At 41.8% G+C, this 20,882-nt stretch overlaps 2 protein-coding genes across 8 annotated transcripts in view; one reads left to right on the forward strand and one right to left on the reverse strand.

The window, feature by feature from the left end:
• FZD3 (frizzled class receptor 3) overlaps positions 1-5,098 on the reverse strand; it is a 97,884-nt gene extending 92,786 nt beyond the window's left edge. For 2 of the 3 annotated variants that reach the window (XM_024995500.2, XM_059888971.1), the window contains exon 1: positions 4,976-5,098. The gene's annotated coding sequence lies outside the window, so the exon portion shown is untranslated. The remainder of the gene's footprint in view (positions 1-4,975) is intronic. The other variant, NM_001192964.3, reaches the window with a different exon arrangement.
• A 3,268-nt stretch (positions 5,099-8,366) lies between these two features.
• FBXO16 (F-box protein 16) overlaps positions 8,367-20,882 on the forward strand; it is a 74,378-nt gene continuing 61,862 nt past the window's right edge. For 4 of the 5 annotated variants that reach the window (XR_808131.4, XM_059889279.1, XM_005209865.5 and 1 more), the window contains exons 1-2: positions 8,367-9,854; positions 15,183-15,318. Coding sequence is in view for 4 of the 5 variants with exons in the window: in XM_059889279.1 (XP_059745262.1) it covers positions 15,220-15,318 (99 nt within the window). In the remaining variant the exon portion in view is untranslated. The remainder of the gene's footprint in view (positions 9,855-15,182; positions 15,319-20,882) is intronic. The other variant, NM_001078119.1, reaches the window with a different exon arrangement.

Here is a 20,882-nt window from a genome sequence, read left to right on the forward strand (position 1 = left end):
TATTGTTTATAAAATAAAAACCCAGAGACAATCTGCAAGTCTACCGATAAGGAATTGGTTAAACTAGGGTACAACCAACACATAACACACTCACTAAAAATGATGAGCAGGATCTATATATACTGACTTGAAAAGACAGTAACAATACAATAAGTGAAAAATAAAATTTTAAATGGTTTACAAAACAGCATATAGTCTCCCACTTTTGTCAAAAATACACATACATGGAACAGAATAAAACTACCTGAATTGTTTAAAAATACAATAGGGACTTCCCTGGCAATCCAGTGACTAGGACTCCACTTCTACTTCAGGGAGCTAGAGTTTGATCCCTGGTCAAAGAATTAAGGTCCCACAAGCTGCACAGCGTCGTCAAAAAACAAAAACAAAAACAAAATAAAAATAGTAAAGTATTATAAATGCTGAAATGTTATTTTAAAATCTGTTGTATGTTATTTGTGTATGGGAAAATTAAGTCTGCTAAATCTATAAATGTGTGCTGACAATAATACTAGTTGAATGAATGATTTACCGGCTGTTGAAAGTAACAAGCCAAGGGACACAAAAATGCCCTACTACAGGTAGCAAGAAAAGCAAAAAAATGATGATAAACTTAGAATGGGTCAAAAATTGATTTTCAATAACTGAAAAAAAAATCAGATCACCTCTCAGCTGAATCAAATATTATGCACAGTTAAAAAAAAAACTTTTGGTATATATTCTAAATTGCTCTTCAATAACATGATGAAATAAATGCTTCTAATCAGGATCACATGAGTATGGATAGCAACAGTCCTTTCTCCCAAGAGAACCATCCTTGAAGAAGCTGTAAGTTTCAGACAACAGGACACAGAAGATTGAGGAAACCAGGAAATACTGAAAAAATACAGCAACTGACTACATAAAGGTTAAAAGATTTTTTTTGCATTCTTTTTGATATTACATATTTTACTATAGGAATCTGCAGAATCTCAGCTGAATAAAGGGAACTGCTGGATTAACTGGAGGCAACAGTCTTGGGCGCCAATGACAGTAAAAAATGAGGGGTCTGACAACAGTTTTTCATGCCCTAACCCTGAGAAAAGAGACATTCACTTCTTTACAGAGCAATATAAGATATGTGGGAAACTAATTTCAGATTAAGTGACCTGATGATTATTTCAGCAGAAAACAAAAAGGACTAGAGACATTTAACCCTATACTTTAATTTTTATCAATGTGTAACATCAGGAATCTAATATTCCCCAATTTACCAGTTCTCTTTTGATGATAAAAAGTAAAAGCCCCTAAAACAAGTTGAGTATTTGTCTTGAAGAACAGCAATAAAGGGGATGCAATCTTGGAAAGACTGTCTTCAGAGGCTGGCTACAAAGCCAGACCCAAAGAACTCAGGTGGGAAAAGCAGGAGATGGCAACTGTGAGGAGGAAAGAAAGCAGGCAGAATCCCAGAATAGACAATGACAAAAGTGGGTCCTGGGGGCTTGTCAGCAGGGCCCTGCAACAAAAGATGTTAGCAGTTCTATTCCAATTCACACCTTCTGTACAGAAAGCTTCCTTTCATCTTTCTCAGCTTAGATTTACTTATCTTGACACACTGTAAATGTACCTAACATTTTGCGTTTCCAATTCAGAAATTAAAGGTTGCCTCAAACACACTGGCTACGGTGGGAACAGGAGGATATTCTTTTGTCTTCTTTCAGAGTTTTCCAAGACTGTTTTCCAAGACTGCATTATAAGGATTAGCAATCACTACCTCTGAAGCTTCTCTCAAGGAAATTATTATCTTGTTAGAGAGCAAAGTACACACTGAAAGCATATCACTGCTCAAAGTGCTAGATTCCTTTTCCTAAAACTCATGTGGGTTTTGCCTTTTGTTTTCCATATCTTATTTAAAAAATAAATTCATTCTCAGGATACTGTTTTCTGGTTGCTAAAGTTTATATAGCTCCATATTTAATTCATAGGGCCTAGATTCTTACTACTCTCAAGGTATCACTTTGCTACTTTATCTAATTTTTAAAGTCCGTCTAGTCATCTACTGATTACAAAAGATAATCTAATCTTCCAGTGTGCTGAGTGAATGGGCTTAAAAAAAAATACAGGAAAAACAAATACATTAAAGTTCAAAATTAAAATGAATAGTAGGCATTAAAATCCAGTCCATCTTACAAATTATACATTACTTTTAAGACTAGAGAAAGCAGAAGCAGAAGATCTTTTAAAACTAAAAACAAAACTGGAAATTTAAAAGATGGCCAGAGTCTGGACTTTAAAAAAAAAAAAAAATCAGGTTGAAATTCCAGCCTGGTTTCCCTTTTCCATTAAAATGTGTTCAGAAAATGCTCTAATACCAAGCTCCTGATTTTATTTTCCCCCTTTAGGATGGCTGCATGTTTTGACTACAAAATTAGTTTAATGAGATAAACTTCGGGGACCAGGATTTTTTTTAGGCCTACCAGCCTAGTTGTTTTTTCTTAAATTTCATTCACAGCCATTCCTTGGATCCACCAACACTGTTGCTAGTTCTCAGCATAACAAATTGTAACTCAAAGATAGATTCACCATTTCTGATGCAACAGTCAGTTAAAATTGCTTTCTTGTCAAAGAGGAGTTGTTACTTTTCAAACATTCATTCCTAACCTTCTGGAAAAGCCACTATTAAAAACCTTCACTTCTTTCCTCAAGACTCTGTGACCCTTCTTCTCCCAAATCAATACTGAACAATTCCTCTCATGCATATTTCAAAGTCTTGCTTTTCATTTGCACTACTGCTCTTTTTGTGGGCAGCTGCAGCTTTAAATGTCTCTAACTCTAGAAATTTAGGGGTTAAAAAATACTTGAGGCCAACACTGCTCTTCCCTGTGAAAGAAGGTAAAGATGCAGTAAGAACTGTTTCCTATCACGTCTCCTAAGAAAATAAAGTCAACAGCAGTCTGACATCAACAAACTAACATTCTCTGAATAAGTTTTCAGTATGACATCTCATAGTTTTACTAACACATACGAAATTTAAGTTGGGGAGAGAGATTTTTTTCCTGTCAAGTGGGCAACATAGGACTTACCATGACTTTAAAACCCCCTCTCTTTGCCCAATGATGACACTCTCACAACACTGTGCTATACAAAGAAAGAATGTGCACTTTACTATTATCTTCACCTCAAGCCTCCCTATTTCAAATATCTCAATCATGGCTGGGGATCTCTCTAGAAAAATCCACCTAAATGTTCAAAGCACAAAATAATGCTCAGAGGAATACAGTACCTAAGATGAAAAAAGGGATGAAAGAACCTATAGTCCTTTCTTCTTCTATTAATAGGGCACTGGTAGATCTAGGAGAGATGTAGAGGCAGGTAATACTAGTGGATGAGGGGGGGGAAAAAAGGAGGAGGAGGAAAGAGAGGGTAGGACGGTAGGCTTTACTAATTACCTTATTTTCCTGACAGTTTCAGAGCACTTGGGGGGAGGAGGGTAGAGGAGGAACCTGTTATTTCACTAAATAAAAGGCAACACTGTAAGAAGAATTGCATCTCAATTATCTTTTATTTTCAGCTCTATCCTTGCAAGCCTGCCCACTTAAGCTTTTACATCACTTTCCTATCTTATTACCTCTATGTTGTGGTTTGGTACTTCAAACACTTTTTTTCTTCTTCTTCTTCTGGAGGAAAAAGAAGGTATTGATTTGCTTAAAAGTACGGATGGAAAGCATTATCTTGAGGAGAAAATGGTTCTTAATAACAGAACTACGGGTTTATCTAGCCCTTTGCCTGTCAGCACACCACTAAAGGCTAAAAGAAGGCTCAAGAGGGAGGGAGGTAGCATCCTCCTTGTCAAGTCTTTGTTTCCTTGCTCCTGCGGTTTTGGCTTTACCAAGTAACCCAATTGCCGTAAATAAACATTACAGGTCTCTCCAAACTACTTCCATAAAATAAGATTTTGTTTGACCAACCTAGAGCAGTCATTTATTTCTATAGCTGCTGGTCTGCTCTGCTGCTCTGTCTGCCTACATCCAGAAGGGAACCAAAATTCAAATTTTCATTTATTCTGGGCCAAAAACCAGACCTTTTTTCCTCCTTCCTAGATATTTTGCAACTTCAAGTTGACTTCTCTGCCTAAATTAGTGGCATATGCTTTTGTTCTTTTAAAAAAGAAAGAAAGAACATCCTTTTTTCTCTTATTGAGGAAGGCACCTAACTCTGAAAACGGCCTCTAGGAAGATGCTAAAATGTCTTGAAATGTTTAACAGCACCTAATTTCAGAGGCTATGGATGAACCTCTCCGCGGTACCCCAGGGCAAACACACGGAGCGTCCAAGAGGGCAGAGGGGGAAGCCTCGAGGAGGAATATGCAGACTTTGCAAAACTGACGGGAGGGAGGAGAGGGGACAACTTTCAGGAGTAGAAACAGGAGGCAGTCCAGATGCTGCGACGCCGCCCGGGACCCGGGAAGCCCCGAGGCGGGTCCCGGCGGCCCCCCGCGCCCCCGCGCCCAGCGCTCGGTGCATTGTCCTCCCAGCCAGCGGCCGCGTCCTCCACCCACAGCCCCCAGCGGCCCGGGAGCGCCACACGCCCCCGCGGCGCCGACCGAGCCCCAGCGCCGGGCCGGGGGCGGCGCGGAGGGAGCGCGGGCCACACTCGAACAGGTTGCTCGGCGCGGGCTCGGGACCGAGAGGGTTAATCCAGTCGGCGGGCATCGGTCCGCCTCAGCCCCCAGCCCGAAACTCGGGCTCCCCCGCGCCCCGCCGCCCACCCCGAGAAAGCCCCGAGACACCCCTCCACAGCGCGGCGCCCAAAGCTTTTGTTTTGGCGGCGACGAGAATAACGATCCCTGAGGAGGAGGTGCCGCGGCTGCTGGTGGCTCTTCGGCACAGGGTTAGACCGAGGAGCGGGCAGCCGCGGCGGCACCTCCTCAGTCCCCACTCCTGAGTCCTTTTCCCGCTGAGCCGGACGGGAAGGGGCCTGCACGACCCGCGCTCACCTCACACCTCGGGGACCGGCTCCCGGGGGGCTGCGGCGCCGGCCGGGGACGGCCGCGGGCCCCTCAGGTAAACGGAGCCAGCGAGGACCGCCGGCGCGCGCCTCGGAGCGACCGCGAGCTTTCGCGATCGCCGCGGCGCGCGGCCCGGCGGGGGCGGGAGGGGGGATGCGCGCGCACGTACGGCGCAGGCGCGCTGCGCACGCTCGGCCGAGCGCTCCCATTTTGAGCGCACCTTCTGGATACCCGTCCGCGGGTTTCGTTGTTCTTTACGTCGCGCCGAGGCTGATGCCTGGCCCTGTCCGGCCCCCGCGGAGCCGTTCCGCGCTCTGGAAGCTTTTCTTAAATGCCCTCAGTCCCCTTTGCAAAGCTCTCCTTCCCTTCCCTTCCCTGCTGAGACAGTGCTGCGACTCTCATCCCTCAAGCCTGGAACGCTATTATTGCGAGACCACCAAAACCTGTTTCGAGAACCAGCGTGCCCCCTGGGGACCCGGGGATTGGAGATGGTTAAGAGGCGGGTGCTGAGGGTGGTACTGGGTGCAGATGGAGGTAGTCAGCTTTCATACTGCAGAGCTCCAGGCTGAAGCAGCAGAGCAGATACCCTCTTTATCAACACCCACTTTAGTGAGCAGGTGGGGCTTGAGGTTATTGGTGGCATTCCCCATCTTCTGTTCTTTGGGAAATGTTTCTTCTTTTTCTTCATATGTGATTTTATTTTATTTTTTTCTACATAAGCTATTTCAGAACTTAAAGATTCATTAGAAGTCATCTAAACCTAACCTCTCATTATTCAGACGCGGAAAAGAGCGGCCCCGAAAGGTTAAAAAGACTTAGCCAAAGCCAGGCAGCGTTTTAAGGGCTGAATCTGGATTCATTCATTCCAAGCCAAAGCTGTTATCTTTGCCTCCATCATTTTATCTACCTTCCTCCTTTTCCTCCCTTTTCAACCTAGACTTCACAGGCATCATTTTGTTCTCTGGTAGCACAAGGACTTAAATACTTTGATCTTGTAGAATAGTATGACTGTACTTAACGTTATTCAACTATACACTTGGTTAAGATAGTATATTTGAATACAATTTTCTGTCTGCATCTTTGCCACCCCCATGTTAGGAGACTGACCAAAAACAGCTTTATAATCTGTGGTTTGTCCAAACCCTTGGGACACATCTCTGTGGCCTCTTTAATTATAGGCAACTATTTTATACAAAGAAAAGTGGAAGTGTTAGTTCCTCAGTCCTGTCTTTTTGCGATCGAATGGACTGTAGCCCACTAGGCTCCTCTGTCCATGGACTTCTCCAGGCAAGAATACTGGAGTGTATTGCCATTCCCTTCTCCAGAGGATCTTCCCGACCCAGGGATGGAACCCAGGTCTCCTGCATTGCAGGCAGATTCTTTACTGTTTGACCACCAGTGAAACAATCTTTTTTAAAGGTGCTCCCTCAGTTCAGTTCAGTTCAGTCGCTCAGTCCTGTCCGACTCTTTGCGACCCCGTGAACCGCAGCACTCCAGGCCTCCCTGTCCATCACCAACTCCCGGAGTTTACCCAAACCCATGTCCATCGAGTCTGTGATGCCATCCAACCATCTCATCCTCTGTCATCCCCTTCTCCTCTTGCCCTCAATCTTTCCCAGCATCAGGGTCTTTTCAAATGAGTCAGCTCTTCACATCAGGTGGCCAAAGTATTGGAGTTTCCGCTTCATCATCAGTCCTTCCAATGAACACCTAGGACTGATCTCCTTTAGGATGAACTGGTTGGATCTCCTTGCAGTCCAAGGGACTCTCAAGAGTCTTCTCTAACACCACAGTTCAAAAGCATCAATTCTTCGGTGCTCAGCTTTCTTTATAGTCCAACTCTCACGTTCATACATGACCACTGGAAAAATCATAGCCTTGACTAGATGAACCTTTGTTGGCAAAGTAATGTCTCTGATTTGTAATATGCTGTCTAGGTTGATCATAACTTTGCTTCCAAGGAGTAAGCGTCTTTTAATTTCATGGCTGCAATCACCATCTGCAGTGATTTTGGAGCCCAGAAAGTAAAGTAAGCCATTGTTTCCCCATCTATTTGCCATGGAGTCATGGGACCGGATGCCATGATCTTCATTTTCTGAATGTTGAGCTTTAAGCCAACTTTTTCACTCTCCTCTTTCACTTTCATCAAGAGGCTCTTTAGTTAAATGATAATAAATACTGAGCTTAGACAGTCATAAATATAGTTTAACATCAGAAGATGAGCTATGGGAAATGCATCGTAAAAGAGATATGAAATGATATTTTCAATTCATTAATAAATACTAATGAAGTAATACTTTTTTTAAAAAAAGTAATGTTGATCCTTAAGCTGATTCTTATCAAGTCATTGTGTCCTGTGGAGCCAACACTGACTCTACTAAGGGTGAGTGAAGCATCTAAGAGCATTTATGAAAATCATTGTGGACCTGCTTCAGGTACTTCTAGATCCCTTGTACCTTCAGATCCTCTAGAGATGTGCTGCTGTCACATTTTTATGCAATTTACACATGGTCTTGTGAAAACTGTCAGGCATAGAACATATCTTGGCTCCTAGTGGGAGGTGGGAATGATGTAGAAATTATCACTGAATGTATCAACATGATCACATCTCAGAAATAGACCACTGACTGAAAGAAGCAAACTACAAAGTACGTAAATTATGATAGCTCTTTAAAACAGTCACACTGTTTATGAGGCCAAACGTATATATAATAAGGATAAAAAGTGGACAAGTGGGCAGCACACTAATTTCATGACAGTGGATGCCTCTAGGCAGGCAGGGTGGAAAATGAGATCTGGGCAGCATGTAAAAGAGGCTTCAACTGTTAATCACACACAGGAAGCAAAATGTTAACATTTTTAAAAATCTCTGCAGGGAGAAAAGGGTGTTTCTTAGGCAAGTCTGTAAATGTTTCTTTATGGTTGAAATGTTTCCTTTAAAAATAATGTTGAGGGACTTCCCTGGTGGTCCAGTAACTAAGATTCCACCCTCCCAATGCAGAGGACCTAGGTTTAATCCCTGGTCTGGGAACTAGTGAAAGACAGGGAAGCCTGGCATGCTGCAGTTCATGGGGTTGCAGAGTCAAACACGACTTAGCAACTGAAGAATAACTGGGAATTAGATCCCATATACTACAACTAAAGATCAAAGATCCTCTGTGCTGCAACTAAGATCCAGTGCAGCCAAATAGGTAAATATTTTTTAAAGGAATTTTTTAAAATTTTAAATAAAAGCAATGTTAAATTTTCAAGTACACTGAGCCAATGTGCTCACTGTGAACACAATGTGAATGGTGTTGTTCAGATTTGGGGCATCAGCAGTCAGACTGATGAAGGGCTGAACAAGGAGAGGTCCAGAGGATGCAAGTTGAGAGGATCAATGAAAGGGACCTTATTTTCAGGGATAAAAATATTCAGATCTAACAGGGATAAAGTGTCAGGCTCTCTTTAACCCCATCTTTCTTTCATTCAATGTTATAACCACCAATAGAAAGTCTTTAATGAGCAGGAACTTCACTGAGACCCAACACTCTCCCACTGAGTTGTTAAAACTGGTCTCTTTCTGGATGAACCCGTTTTGAAACCATCAATGTTAACTGGTAATACATGGTAATTTAATATTACATCTACTTACCTCCCCCAGGCCTCCACCCCTGCAAAAGTCTTTGTTTATTCATCTTACATACAACCTGATCATAAAACATACAACCATACATAAAACCACTAGGCTGGAATTCAGACAACATTAGTTCTGATTTCAATTTGGCCACTTACTGATCCTTTGTCAACTCGAAAGAAAGCAGCGACCTCTGTGAGCTTTACTTTTCATTTTCTTTTTAAATGGGAGATATACGAATGCTGCCTATTTCAAAACAATGAAACAATTTAAACATGGGGTTTACATTTATTTACCTTGGAAGAGAGTACATTTTTATTTTAGGAAACATGAGATAATGAGAAATGTCTTCTTTTTTTATATTTGGTTAGCTGCTGCCCATAAGAACTGTTTTACACTTCGCAGAGGTCCCTTTCGAAATGTTGTTTTTCTCCAGCATTAGTTTATAGTTCTATCACAGTAGTTACTTCTACATTGCATTTTCAAATCCTCCTCATTAGATTTCTTTTTTTATTCTTGTATTCTCACTCTGCCTCTCATTACATGGTAGATGCTCCATAAATTTAATTAATTAAATTAAACCAGATCGTAAAATTTCCCAAATTTGGAGTTATCCTTATTCAGGCATGCCATCTGCTGGTTCCCTGGTGTATCTGTTGGTCGGCCTGAATTCCTTAATCCAATAAATTAAAATTCATCTTGAAGCATTGCTGAGTTTGTGTGTTGGGCAGTTTTCCCACGTTCTTCCACTTCCTGTGTGCAGGTGCTATTCTTTCATTGAACCTCTCCAGAATTGTTTTTCCTGCAACCTTCTTTTACCTGTTGGCCACTCTAAAAACCCGGAGAAATGGAGTTGACGTTTCAGAACCCTGGAGTGACCAGAACGATGTAACTGGGCATACTCAGTAGGTTGGCCTGATTTGGAACACACTTACGGCTTGAATGCGGGCATTTAATGCTGTTTGTTTCAGGACTGGCTGCATCTTCGTCCTAGCATTATATTGAGAGATGACAGCCTTTCCCACCCTCTCGGCGCTCACACTTTTCCATTTCGTCCGTGTGCCCAATTTTGGAACCAGCCCTCTAGGATCTCCCGGCCAATCAAGAGACCACACATTGTTGCCTAAGAGACCCCGGATGCCAGCGGAAAGGGAAGGGGGCGGTGCTAGACGGAGTCACAGAAACAGGAGCTATGGCAACACCAGCGCTAGAGGCTTGAGGAGAAAGACTTGAAGAGAAAGACTTAAAGAGGTGAGAGCAGTGATCACTGCATGAAAAAGATGGAGACTCTTTTGAGAGCTCTTCTCTCAGGTCCTCCTGGGCTTCTCACGAGCCTTGGCAGTGACCCCGGGAATTACATTTTGCTCTGTGTTGTCAGTTAAATTACCAGATGCATCATATATATGAAATTAACAACCAACAAATAATTATTTCTATGCCTATCAGAGCACTAGCTCTTTGCATTGTCTTATAGTTTCTCTTTGTTTCCACCTAGTTGAATATAAGATGAATTCATATTTAAATCTAACCGTACCCTATTTCCTGATCATTTCCTGGTAATCTCTTATTTCCTCCTCTGATAATACTGCAGTGTACAATGGGTGAGCTGTGTGTTAGTGGAGAAATTAAACCGTGTTCTGCTCTGTAAATGCCAAATAAAAACCCGATTATCCTGAGTCTAACCCCAATGCTCGGTTCCTAATGTTGAGTTGTACCTTCTTTGCCACTAGCTTTAATCCTTAAACCACCTCACCTCCACTATTGTGTTCATTCGTTCGGCTGATTTAGACAAGTATTTATTGAGCACCTACTGTGTACTACTGAGATTAGGATTCAGGTGAGCACATTCAGAAAACCACATTAGCAAAGACGCACCAATTTTTGTACCACATTCTCTGATCTGAAGTTCAGTGTGTCTGTACAGATAGAGCATGAAGGGAGAGAGAGGAAGATGAGCCGAAAAGGTAGGTGTGGGTAAATTCATGGTGTACCTAGATTAGCGTGCTAAGGATTCTGTAGCCATTATCGAGTCTCTGAAGGTTTTCGAGCTGAAAAATGACTAACAGACCTTTTAAAAAATACTTCCCTGAGTAGAGTAGTGGTTAGCCAAAGCTGGAGAGTAGGGAAATGTGGAGATATGGATCAAAGGGTACAAACCTTCAGTTATAAAATGAATAAGTTCTAGAGACCTTATGTACAGCAGAGTGACTATGTGGTGATGGTGGTGGTAGTTTAGTCGCTAAGTTGTGTCCCACTCTTGCAACCCCATGGACTATAGCCCACCAGGTTCCTCTGTCCATGGGATTCTCCAGGCAAGAATACTGGAATGGGTTGCCATTTCCTTCTCCAGGGGATCTTCCTGCCCAGGGATCATGGCGACTATAGTTAATAGTAATATATTAAATACTTGAAATTTTCTAGAAGAGTAGATCTCAAGGGTAATCACACACACAGAAGCACACACATGCACACACACGCACACGTGCACACACACCCATACATGCACACACACACACAGTAACTATGGGAGGTGATGGATATGTTACATAGTTTGATTGTGGTAAGCATTCCACAATGTGTACATATATTAAAACATCACCTTAAATATATACATTTTTATTTGTTAAAAAAACCCTCTTGTGGTAGACTGTAATCTCCATTATAGTCAAGACTTGTCTTTATAGCTCTAATACAGACCTAATAGATCTTTAGTGAAGTTGTGCAATGGTAACAGTGTGAAAAATGGCTTTGAAGATGGGATTGGAGGTGTGTAACCACTGGAACTTTACCAGAGGACCTATCCTTGCCTTTAAGCATGACACTAGAAGCACACACTGGGGGTAAGGGCCATAAGCCCTTTTTCTTCCCCTTTATCCAAAGAAAAATTAAAGGGGAACATATAAGGACAGCCATTAAGGGGGAAAGAGGTCATGAAAAAACAACAGCAAGGTTTGTATGTAGAAGGAGGGAAGGCAACTTGCTTTGTCTTGTTATTTTTTTGTATGTTGTATGAAAGCGTCTGAGTGGTCTATTCTGTGAACCAGTGTGGGCATGCAGATAGGCACACTGCCCGTCTTCTAGAAAGGACAGAGGAAAAAACTGTAAAAGGATAATGACCAAAACTAGGGCAGGATACCTCCATTTGCCTGCTTCAATAAGACTATTATCCGGAGGGCTCTTTTTCTCAGCCAGGCCCATCTCCTGAAAACCAAACTTTATTCAAGTTGATTTGAAAAAAACCTATTTCAAATAATTTCTAGCTCTGAAGAACCAGGAAGAAAAAAAAAAAAAAACAATGCAAAACCTCAGGGAGGCCCTGGAAAAGCTACTTTGTCCTAATCAGAAATCGTGCTTAGAATCAGATTGTTTTCTACTCAAACTGGGAAAAGAGAGTTTCTAAGCTTACAGCTGGAGAAGGCAATGGCAACCCACTCCAGTACTCTTGCCTGGAAACTCCCATGGATGTAGGAGCCTGATAGGCTGCAGTCCATGGGTTCTCAAAGAGTTACACACGACTGAGTGACTTCACTTTCACTTTTCATTTTCACACATTGGAGAAGGAAATGACAACCCACTCCAGCGTTCTTGCCTGGAGAATCCCAGGGATGCAGGAGCCTGGTGGGTTGCTGTCTATGCGGTTGCTCAGAGTCGGACATGACTGAAGCAACTTAGCAGCAGCAGCTTACAACAGAAGTTTTTAACCTGGTGTAAGCAAAATGTAATGTTAATATGCATTTTTTAAGGAGAAGACTCACAGTTTTCATCATATCCTGAAAGAGTTTTATGGCCCTGAAAAAAAAATAAAAGATTAAAAACAATTGGTTTAAGGAATTCCCTGGCCGTCCAGTGGTTAGGACTCTGTAGTTTCATTGCTGAAGGCCAGGGTCAATCCCTGGTTGGGGAACTAAGATTCTGCAAGCCGAGTGGCTCAGCCTAAACAAATAAATAAAATTAAAAAAAATAAAAACACAAAATTTCAATCCGTTTAATAGAAGAAAGATCAAACATGCATAAATAGCAATAAAAAAGGAAATATATGATTTTTAACTGTGCAGATCTAGACTCAGTGATCGTGCTTTATGTATTTGCCTGCTCATGTGTATTTTTATAGCAGCCAATTAATAATACTGTAATGAAATCATTTCTTACACCTTTGAAACTTAGCTGTTAGGAGCTAAGAATGTGAGGGCTCATCTGAACCTCCTTAATTCCCCCTTATTCCAGTGGAATGGTATCAGCAGGCAACTGCAGGAAGATATTATCTATGGTTTAAAACCCTGAGGTTTTAAAACATTGGCTTTATCTTCAGCTCTGATTTAAGCCTGAGAGGGAATATTACATGTTAAGTGAGAGTCACAAAATTTCAGATCTAGCATTTGGGGGAATTGTCTGTAAGTCAAAAACTAATGGTTTTTTTAATTTAAAAAATATTTATTTTTATTTATTTGTTTGGCTGTGCCAGGTTAGTTGTGGCATGTGGGATCAAAAAATTGTCCAAGTGAATTCTCTGGTGGTCCAGAGGTCCTGGGTTCTATCCCTGGTCAGGGAACTAGATCCCACATGCCCTAATGAAGACCTGGCTCAGCCAGATAAATAAATAAAAATAAATATTTTTTAAAAGTTGTCTTATATTTGCTGCTATAATTTTTGGAGCCCTGGGTCGGCAGACAAATCCTGTGCAGTCCCCAACTCAGCACCACTGCTTTGGATGTGAAACATACCTTCAGAGAGGAAGAAGGCACAAAAAACAGAAACACTGAAGATATATAGTGAAAATGCCATCCATCTGCTTTCAGTATTTTTCACCTTAAAATATTTTGTTGGGCCCCCTTCAAGGACAGGCTTTGAAGAACTCTGTAAATAACAAGAAGTTCTAAGAAAGTCTATGGTAATGGTATTTTTTTTTAACTTTTAATTTTGTATTGGAGTATAACCAATTAACAGTGTTGTGGTCGTTTCACATAAACAATGAAGGGTCTCACCCATACATATACATGTGTCCATTCTCCCCCAGACTCCCCTCCAGGCAGACTGCCATTGAGCACGGTTCCCTGTGCTGTATCGTGGGTTCCTGTAGGTTATCCACTTTAAATATAGCAGTGTGTGCCTGTCCAAGTCAATCCTAAAGGAAATCAGTCCTGAATATTCATTGGAGGGACTGATACTGAAGCTGAAGCTCCAATACTTTGGCCACTTGTAGGAAGCCCCTACAAGAGGAGTCTAAGAACAGCTTAACAGTCTACTACTCAGAGCATCTACGGTACTTTGAATGATCACCGTGGCTGTAAAGCAAGGCTAAGCCAGCATCAGTTACCTGGCCTAGCTTAGTCTCATGACTGGGCAAGGGGAGGCCACCTTGATTAACCAACCCAGCAGACCCTAAACACTGAGGGAAAAGTAATCCCTCATGGAAATTAGAGTGCTTTAATCTAATGAAGGCAGACATAGGGACTTCCCTGGCTGTCCAGTGGTTAGAATTGGATCATAAGGTTGAGCATTGAAAAATTGATGCTTTTTAATTGTGGTACTGGAGACCTTTGAGACTCCCTTGGACAGCATGGAGATCAAATGAGTCAATCCTAAAGGAAATCAACCCTGAATATTTATTGGAAGGACTGATGCTGCAGCTGAAGCTCCAATACTTTGGCCACCTGATGTGAAGAGCTGACTCCTTGGAAAAGACCTTGATGCTGGGAAAGACTGAGGGCGAGAGGAGAAGGGAGGCAAGAGAGGATGAGATGGTTGGATGGTATCACCAACTCAATGGACATGAGTTTGAGCAAACTCTGGGAGATAGTGAAAGACAGGGAAGCCTGGTGTACTTCAGTCCATGGAGTTGCAAAGAGCTGGACACAACTTAGTGACTGAACAGCAACAGTCATGGTTAAGACTCAATGTTTTCAATACAAGGGATGTGAGTTCCATCTCTGATTGAGGAACTAAGATCCCACATGCCGTGAGACCACAAAAATGAAGGCAGATATATACAATACTGGGCATTGAAAACCAGTGTATTTTCCCCAATAAACCCAAATCTGTCCATATGTAAATTCTTGGCCTTGTCCATTGTACCATTCTACTTCTTAAATATGGTAGCAAGCTAGAGCCCTTGTTAGCTAGATGTCAGAAAGGTAAGAGAGGAAGAAGGAGGTCACAAGGGACAAAGATGGAGTAGTTCAGATTGCACTGTGATTTTATTAATACTCCTCTCTGACCAATATGGTATGTTCTTAGCTAAGAGTGATTCTGATTTTTCCCCCTTGATCCAATGAAAATCAAACAGAGTTCAACAGACCTGGGTCTGATTCCCTGTTTCACCACCTACTGTCTGTATAACTCTGGGCAAAGCGTGTAACTTCAGTGAGCCTCATTTTCTTCATCTGTAAAATAATCTAAAACCCACCACTTTACCGTATTGTTATGGGTTTTAATTGAGCAAACCTGTTAAGTGCCTGACATAGAAAATGCTCCCAGTAAATGTTACTCTCCCCCTCGTCCCTGTCCCAGTGTACTAAAAAAGATTATATGGTATTAGTATTTTTAGTATTCTGAAGATCATATGATTCATTTCTTCTGCAGGTGTAGTTTTTCTTACAGAAGAATATCCAGTTGTTTCATGATGGCATTTGCACCTCCAAAAAACACAGATGGTCCCAAAATGCAGACAAAGATGAGTACCTGGACACCCCTAAACCATCAGCTTTTGAATGACCGGGTGAGTAATAAGAACTATTTTATTAGTTGAAATCATGCTTTAAAGGGAAAAAAAGCATTAAAAATTTGGTAGTCAAAACATGAACAGAAATTGCTTAGGATTGTGTAGTGGATTAAAAAAATGAAGGATTTCTTCAAAATTTTAATTGAAATAAATTTAGAACAAAAAGAAAACTTTAATTGAGCCCCAGTTACATGGCCAGAGTTGGCAAGAGATACAGAGTTCCTGCTTAGAAAGAAAAATCTTACGGACTTCCCTGGTTGTCTAGGGGCTAAGACTCTGCTCCCAGGCCTGGGGCCCAGGTTCAATCACTGGCCAGAGAATTCAGTCCCACATACTGCAACTACAGACCTTGTGTGCTGCAACTAAGACCCAGGGCAGCCAAATAAATAAATATTTTTTAAAAGAATTAGGAGATGAGAAGGCCAGGAAGGAGTGTCTACCAGCTCCCCTTCACCTCCATATCCATTGGTTTTCAGGTTCTGAGTCTTCCTCCTAGGTCTCTTCATCCAGACCCCTCTTCTCCTTTGACTTGTGCACATCCAGCTCCATGTTCTCAGTTCACACACTCACCCTCCTTCACCTGGCACATTGCAGTAACCCCTCAGCTGGTTTCACTGTCTCTAATTCATCCTCTATTCTGGTCCCAGAACGATCTTTCTAAAATACCAAACTAATCCTATGAAGCAAAACCGATAACAGACTGCTCCCAAGGATAAATTCCACCCTACCCCCCATGCACAGCACTGAGGACCCGTCATGTGTGTTAGTCACTGAGTCGTGTCCGACTCTTGGAGACCCCACGGACTATAGCCAGCCAGGCTCCTCTGTCTGTGGGATTCTCTGGGCAAGAATACTGGAGTAGGTTGCCATGACCTCCTCCAAGGGATCTTCATGAACCCACGGTTTGATCCTTGGGTTGATTTATATCGACCTTTATATGCAGGTCTTTATATCGCCTGCATTAGCAGGTGAGTTTTCTTTTTTAAATTTATTTGGCTGCAATTTTTGTTGAAGCATGTGAATCCTTAGTTGCAGCATGTAGGATCTAGTTCCCTGACCAGAAATCAAACCCAGGCCCCCTGCATTGGGAGCATGGAGTCTTAGCCCGTGGACCACCAGGAAGTCCCAGCAGGTGAGTTCCTTAACACTGGCGCCACCTGGGAAGCCTGAATAGCTTTTGTCAGATTTTATGAGAATTTCTAGGGAATTCCCTGGTGGCCCAGTGGCTCAGAGTCTGTGCTCCCAATGCAGGGGGCCTGGGTTCCATCTGTGTTCAGGAAACTAGATCCTACATGCTGCAAGAGTTTGCATGCTGCAGCTAAAGAACCCACATGGCACAACTAAGAAGACCCAGTGCAGTCAAATAAATAAAAATGTTTAAAAATTTCATGATAATTTCTAGATGAGCAATGATGAGAGAAATAACCATTTCTATTAGAAATGATATTTATTTTGTGGTTCAGAACTCACATTTTATTCCCTCCCTCATTTTTATTTTGGTTTAGTTAGGTTCTAGTTTGTAGTAAAAGTATTTTCAAAAATCTTAGCCTGCCATATATAAAATAGATAGGCAATGGGAATTTGCTGTAAGGCTCAGGAAACTCAAACAGGGGCTCTGTATCAACCTAGAGGGGTGGGATGGGGAGGGAAATGGGAGGGAGGTTCAAAAGGGAGGGAGGTTCAAAAGGGAGTGGGTATATGTATACCTGTGGCTGATTCATGTTGAGATTTGACAGAAAACAACAAAATTCTGAAAAGCAAAATCCTTCAATAAAAAAATAATTAAAATTTAAAAAACTGTCAGATTACTATGTTGTACACCTGAAACTACCATTATATTATATGTCAATTATAATTCAATAAAAATTAAATATAATATCCAAAAAAATCTTGGCCCATGTATATACCCATAAGTATGTGAATGAATGTATCAATACTTAGACACACACATGGAATTTGCATATATATACAGCAAACTGTTAATAGTGTGTGCACATGTGCTCAGTCTTGTCCGACTGTTTGCAACTCCATAGACTGTAGCCCTCCAGGCTCCTCTGTCCATGGAATTTTCCAGGCAAGAATATTTAGAGTAGGTTGCCATGCCCTCTTCCAGGGAATCTTCCCATCCCAGGGATTAAACCCATGTCTCTTTATGTCTCCTGAATTGGCAGGTGGGTTCTTTATCAGTTGAGCCACCAGAGAAGCCCAACTATCAATAGTGGTTTCCCCTAAAAACTTGGACAACATGGAAGAGTAGGAGGGAAGTCTGCTAGAAGAGAGACTGTTTGTTTTTTACTGTATACAGTGCAATGATATTTAACAATTAAAAATATATATATAAGTAAAAGCGAGCAAAGAACAATAATGCTGAGAATTGAAAAACACAGGTTCCAGATCAGCTGCACTAAATAATCTCCTGCTTGACTTCAGCAAGTCTCTTATGCCTCTGTCTCTACTACCTGCCTTTGGAAATTGAGTGGCTTGGATCAGTTCAGTTCAGTTCAGTCACTCAGTCGTGTCCGACTCTTTGTGACCCCATGAATCACAGCACGCCAGGCCTCCCTGTCCATCACCAACTCCCGGAGTTCACTCAAACTCATGTCCATCAAGTCGGTGATGCCATCCAGCCATCTTATCCTCTGTCGTCCCCTTCTCCTCCTGCCCCCAATCCCTCCCACCATCAGAGTCTTTTCCAATGAGTCAACTCTTCGCATGAGGTGGCCAAAGTACTGGAGTTTCAGCTTTAGCATCATTCCTTCCAAATACCCAGGACTGACCTCCTTTAGGATGGACTGGTTGGCTCTCCTTGCAGTCCAAGGGACTCTCAAGAGTCTTCTCCAACACCACAGTTCAAAAGCATCAATTCTTCGGTGCTCAGCTTTCTTCACAGTCCAACTCTCACATCCATACATGACCACTGGAAAAACCATAGCCTTGACTAGATGGACCTTTTTTAGCAAAGTAATGTCTCTGCTTTTGAATATGCTATCTAGGTTGGTCATAACTTTCCTTCCAAGGAGTAAGCGTCTTTTGATTTCATGGCTGCAATCACCATCTGCCGTGATTTTGGAGCCCCAAAAAATAAAGTCTGACACTGTTTCCACTGTTTCCCCATCTATTTCCCATGAAGTGATGGGACCAGATGCCATAATCTTCGTTTTCTGAATGTTGAGCTTCAAGCCAACTTCTTTCACTTTCATCAAGAGGCTTTTTTCCTCTTCAATTTCTGCCATAAGGGCGGTGTCATCTGCATATTTGGTTTGATATTTCTCCCGGCAATCTTGATTCCAGCTTGTGCTTCTTCTAGCCCAGTGTTTCTCATGATGTACTCTGCATATAAGTTAAATAAGCAGGGTGACAATATACAGCCTTGATGTACTCCTTTTCCTATTTGGAACCAGTCTGTTGTTCCATGTCCAGTTCTAACTGTTGCTTCCTGACCTGCATATAGGTTTCTCAAGAGGCAGGTCAGGTGGTCTGGTGTTCCCAGCTCTTTCAGAATTTTCCACAGTTTATTGTGATCCACACAGTCAAAGGCTTTGGCATAGTCAATAAAGTAGAAATAGATGTTTTTCTGGAGCTCTCTTGCTTTTTCCATGATCCAGCGGATGTTGGCAATTTGGTTCTTCTGCCTTTCCTAAAACCAGCTTGAACATCTGGAAGTTCATGGTTCACGTATTGCTGAAGCCTGGCTTGGAGAATTTTGAGCATTACTTTACTAGCGTGTGAGATGAGTGCAATTGTGCATTAGTTTGAGCATTCTTTGGCATTGCCTTTCTTTGGGATTGGAATGAAAACTGACCTTTTCCAGTCCTGTGGCCACTGCTGAGTTTTCCAAATTTGCTGGTATATTGAGTGTAGCACTTTCACAGCATCATCTTTCAGGATTTGAAATAGCTCCACTGGGATTCCATCACCTCCACTAGCTTTGTTCATAGTGATGCTTTCTAAGGCCCACTTGACTTCACATTCCAGGATGTCTGGCCCTAGGTGAGTGATCACACCATCGTGATTATCTGGGTCATGAAGATCTTTTTTGTACAGTTCTTCTGTGTATTCTTGCCACCTCTTCTTAATATCTTCTGCTTCTGTTAGGTCCATACCATTTCTGTCCTTTATTGAGCCCATCTTTGCATGAAATGTTCCCTTGGTATCTCTAATTTTCTTGAAGAGATCTCTAGTCTTTCCCATTCTGTTGTTTTCCACTATTTCTTTTCATTGATTGCTGAGGAAGGCTTTCTTATCTCTTCTTGCTATTCTTTGGAACTCTGCATTCAGATGCTTATATCTTTCCTTTTCTCCTTTGCTTTTCACTTCTCTTCTTTGCGCAGCTATTTGTAAGCCCTCCCCAGACAGCCATTTTGCTTTTTTGCATTTCTTTTCCATGGGAATGGTCTTGATCCCTGTCTCCTGTACAATGTCACGAACCTCTGTCCATAGTTCATCAGGCACTCTATCTATCAGATCTAGTCCCTTAAATCTATTTCTCACTTCCATTGTATAATCATAAGGGATTTGATTTAGGTCATACCTGAGATGACCTCAGAGGTCCCTTCCAGGTCTCACATTCTGACTGTGTGAAAGGGGTTAAAAATAGATGCCCAAGTTTACAGTTGAGCAGACCGTGCCCATACGATAACTTCAAGGGCTTTTCTACACTTCTGCAGCAGGGCATTGGCCAATGATCAGCGTAATTTTGAGGTCTTCTTTTTTTGTTTTGGCCACACTGCACGGCATATGGGATTTTAGTTTGCTGGCCAGGGATGGAACCCAGGCACCCTGCATTGCAAGCGCGGAGTCTTAAACACTGTACCACTAGGGAAGTCCCTGGTTTTTGTTTTAATTTTGCCTTTTTTCTATTCTGTAGTAAAATGAGAAATATGAAACTGTTTCAGTCTAAAATAAACCTCATAGGAGTTTAACTTCACAAGAGGCTTTAAGCAGAGAGATTGAATTCAAATGTAGATGCCAAAATTATAGCATCATCAGATTACAAGATAATTCAGGCCTTGTGAAAACGTTGAGAGGAGGAATGTTTTATAAGTATGTATTTCTTTGCTGTCTAGTGTAGGTTTTTTTTTCCATCTAGTGTTTTAATTGAAAGTGATCAACTTTTTTTTTTTTAATATGGTTCACACATGTAGTACAGTACACATGTAGTTAAAAGGGTGTTCTGAGAAAAAGCACCTAACCACCATCCATCAGTCATCATTTAGGAGCCCCAAAATGTCTTATGCCTCCATGGTAATGATGTCACATGGTGAAATATGCAACCACAGCGTCAACAGACTAAAATAACAACCATGGGATTTTGACTTAACAGCAGGCTCTGAGTAAACTGTGATGTAAACAAACTGCAGTATTCTGCAAGGAAAGACGATTCTCTCTAATGTTTTCCACTTGAAGTGATACTGTTTCCGGGCTCTTTTTTTAGTTTAATCGAAGTATGGCTGATTTACAATGTTGTGTTAGTTAGTGTATAGCAAAGTGATTCAGTTATACATATATATATCTATTCTTTTTCAGATTCTTTCCCTTAAGGGTGATTACACAATATTGAG

Source organism: Bos taurus, chromosome 8 (assembly GCF_002263795.3).
Source record: "Bos taurus isolate L1 Dominette 01449 registration number 42190680 breed Hereford chromosome 8, ARS-UCD2.0, whole genome shotgun sequence".
Classification (NCBI taxonomy): domain Eukaryota; kingdom Metazoa; phylum Chordata; class Mammalia; order Artiodactyla; family Bovidae; genus Bos; species Bos taurus.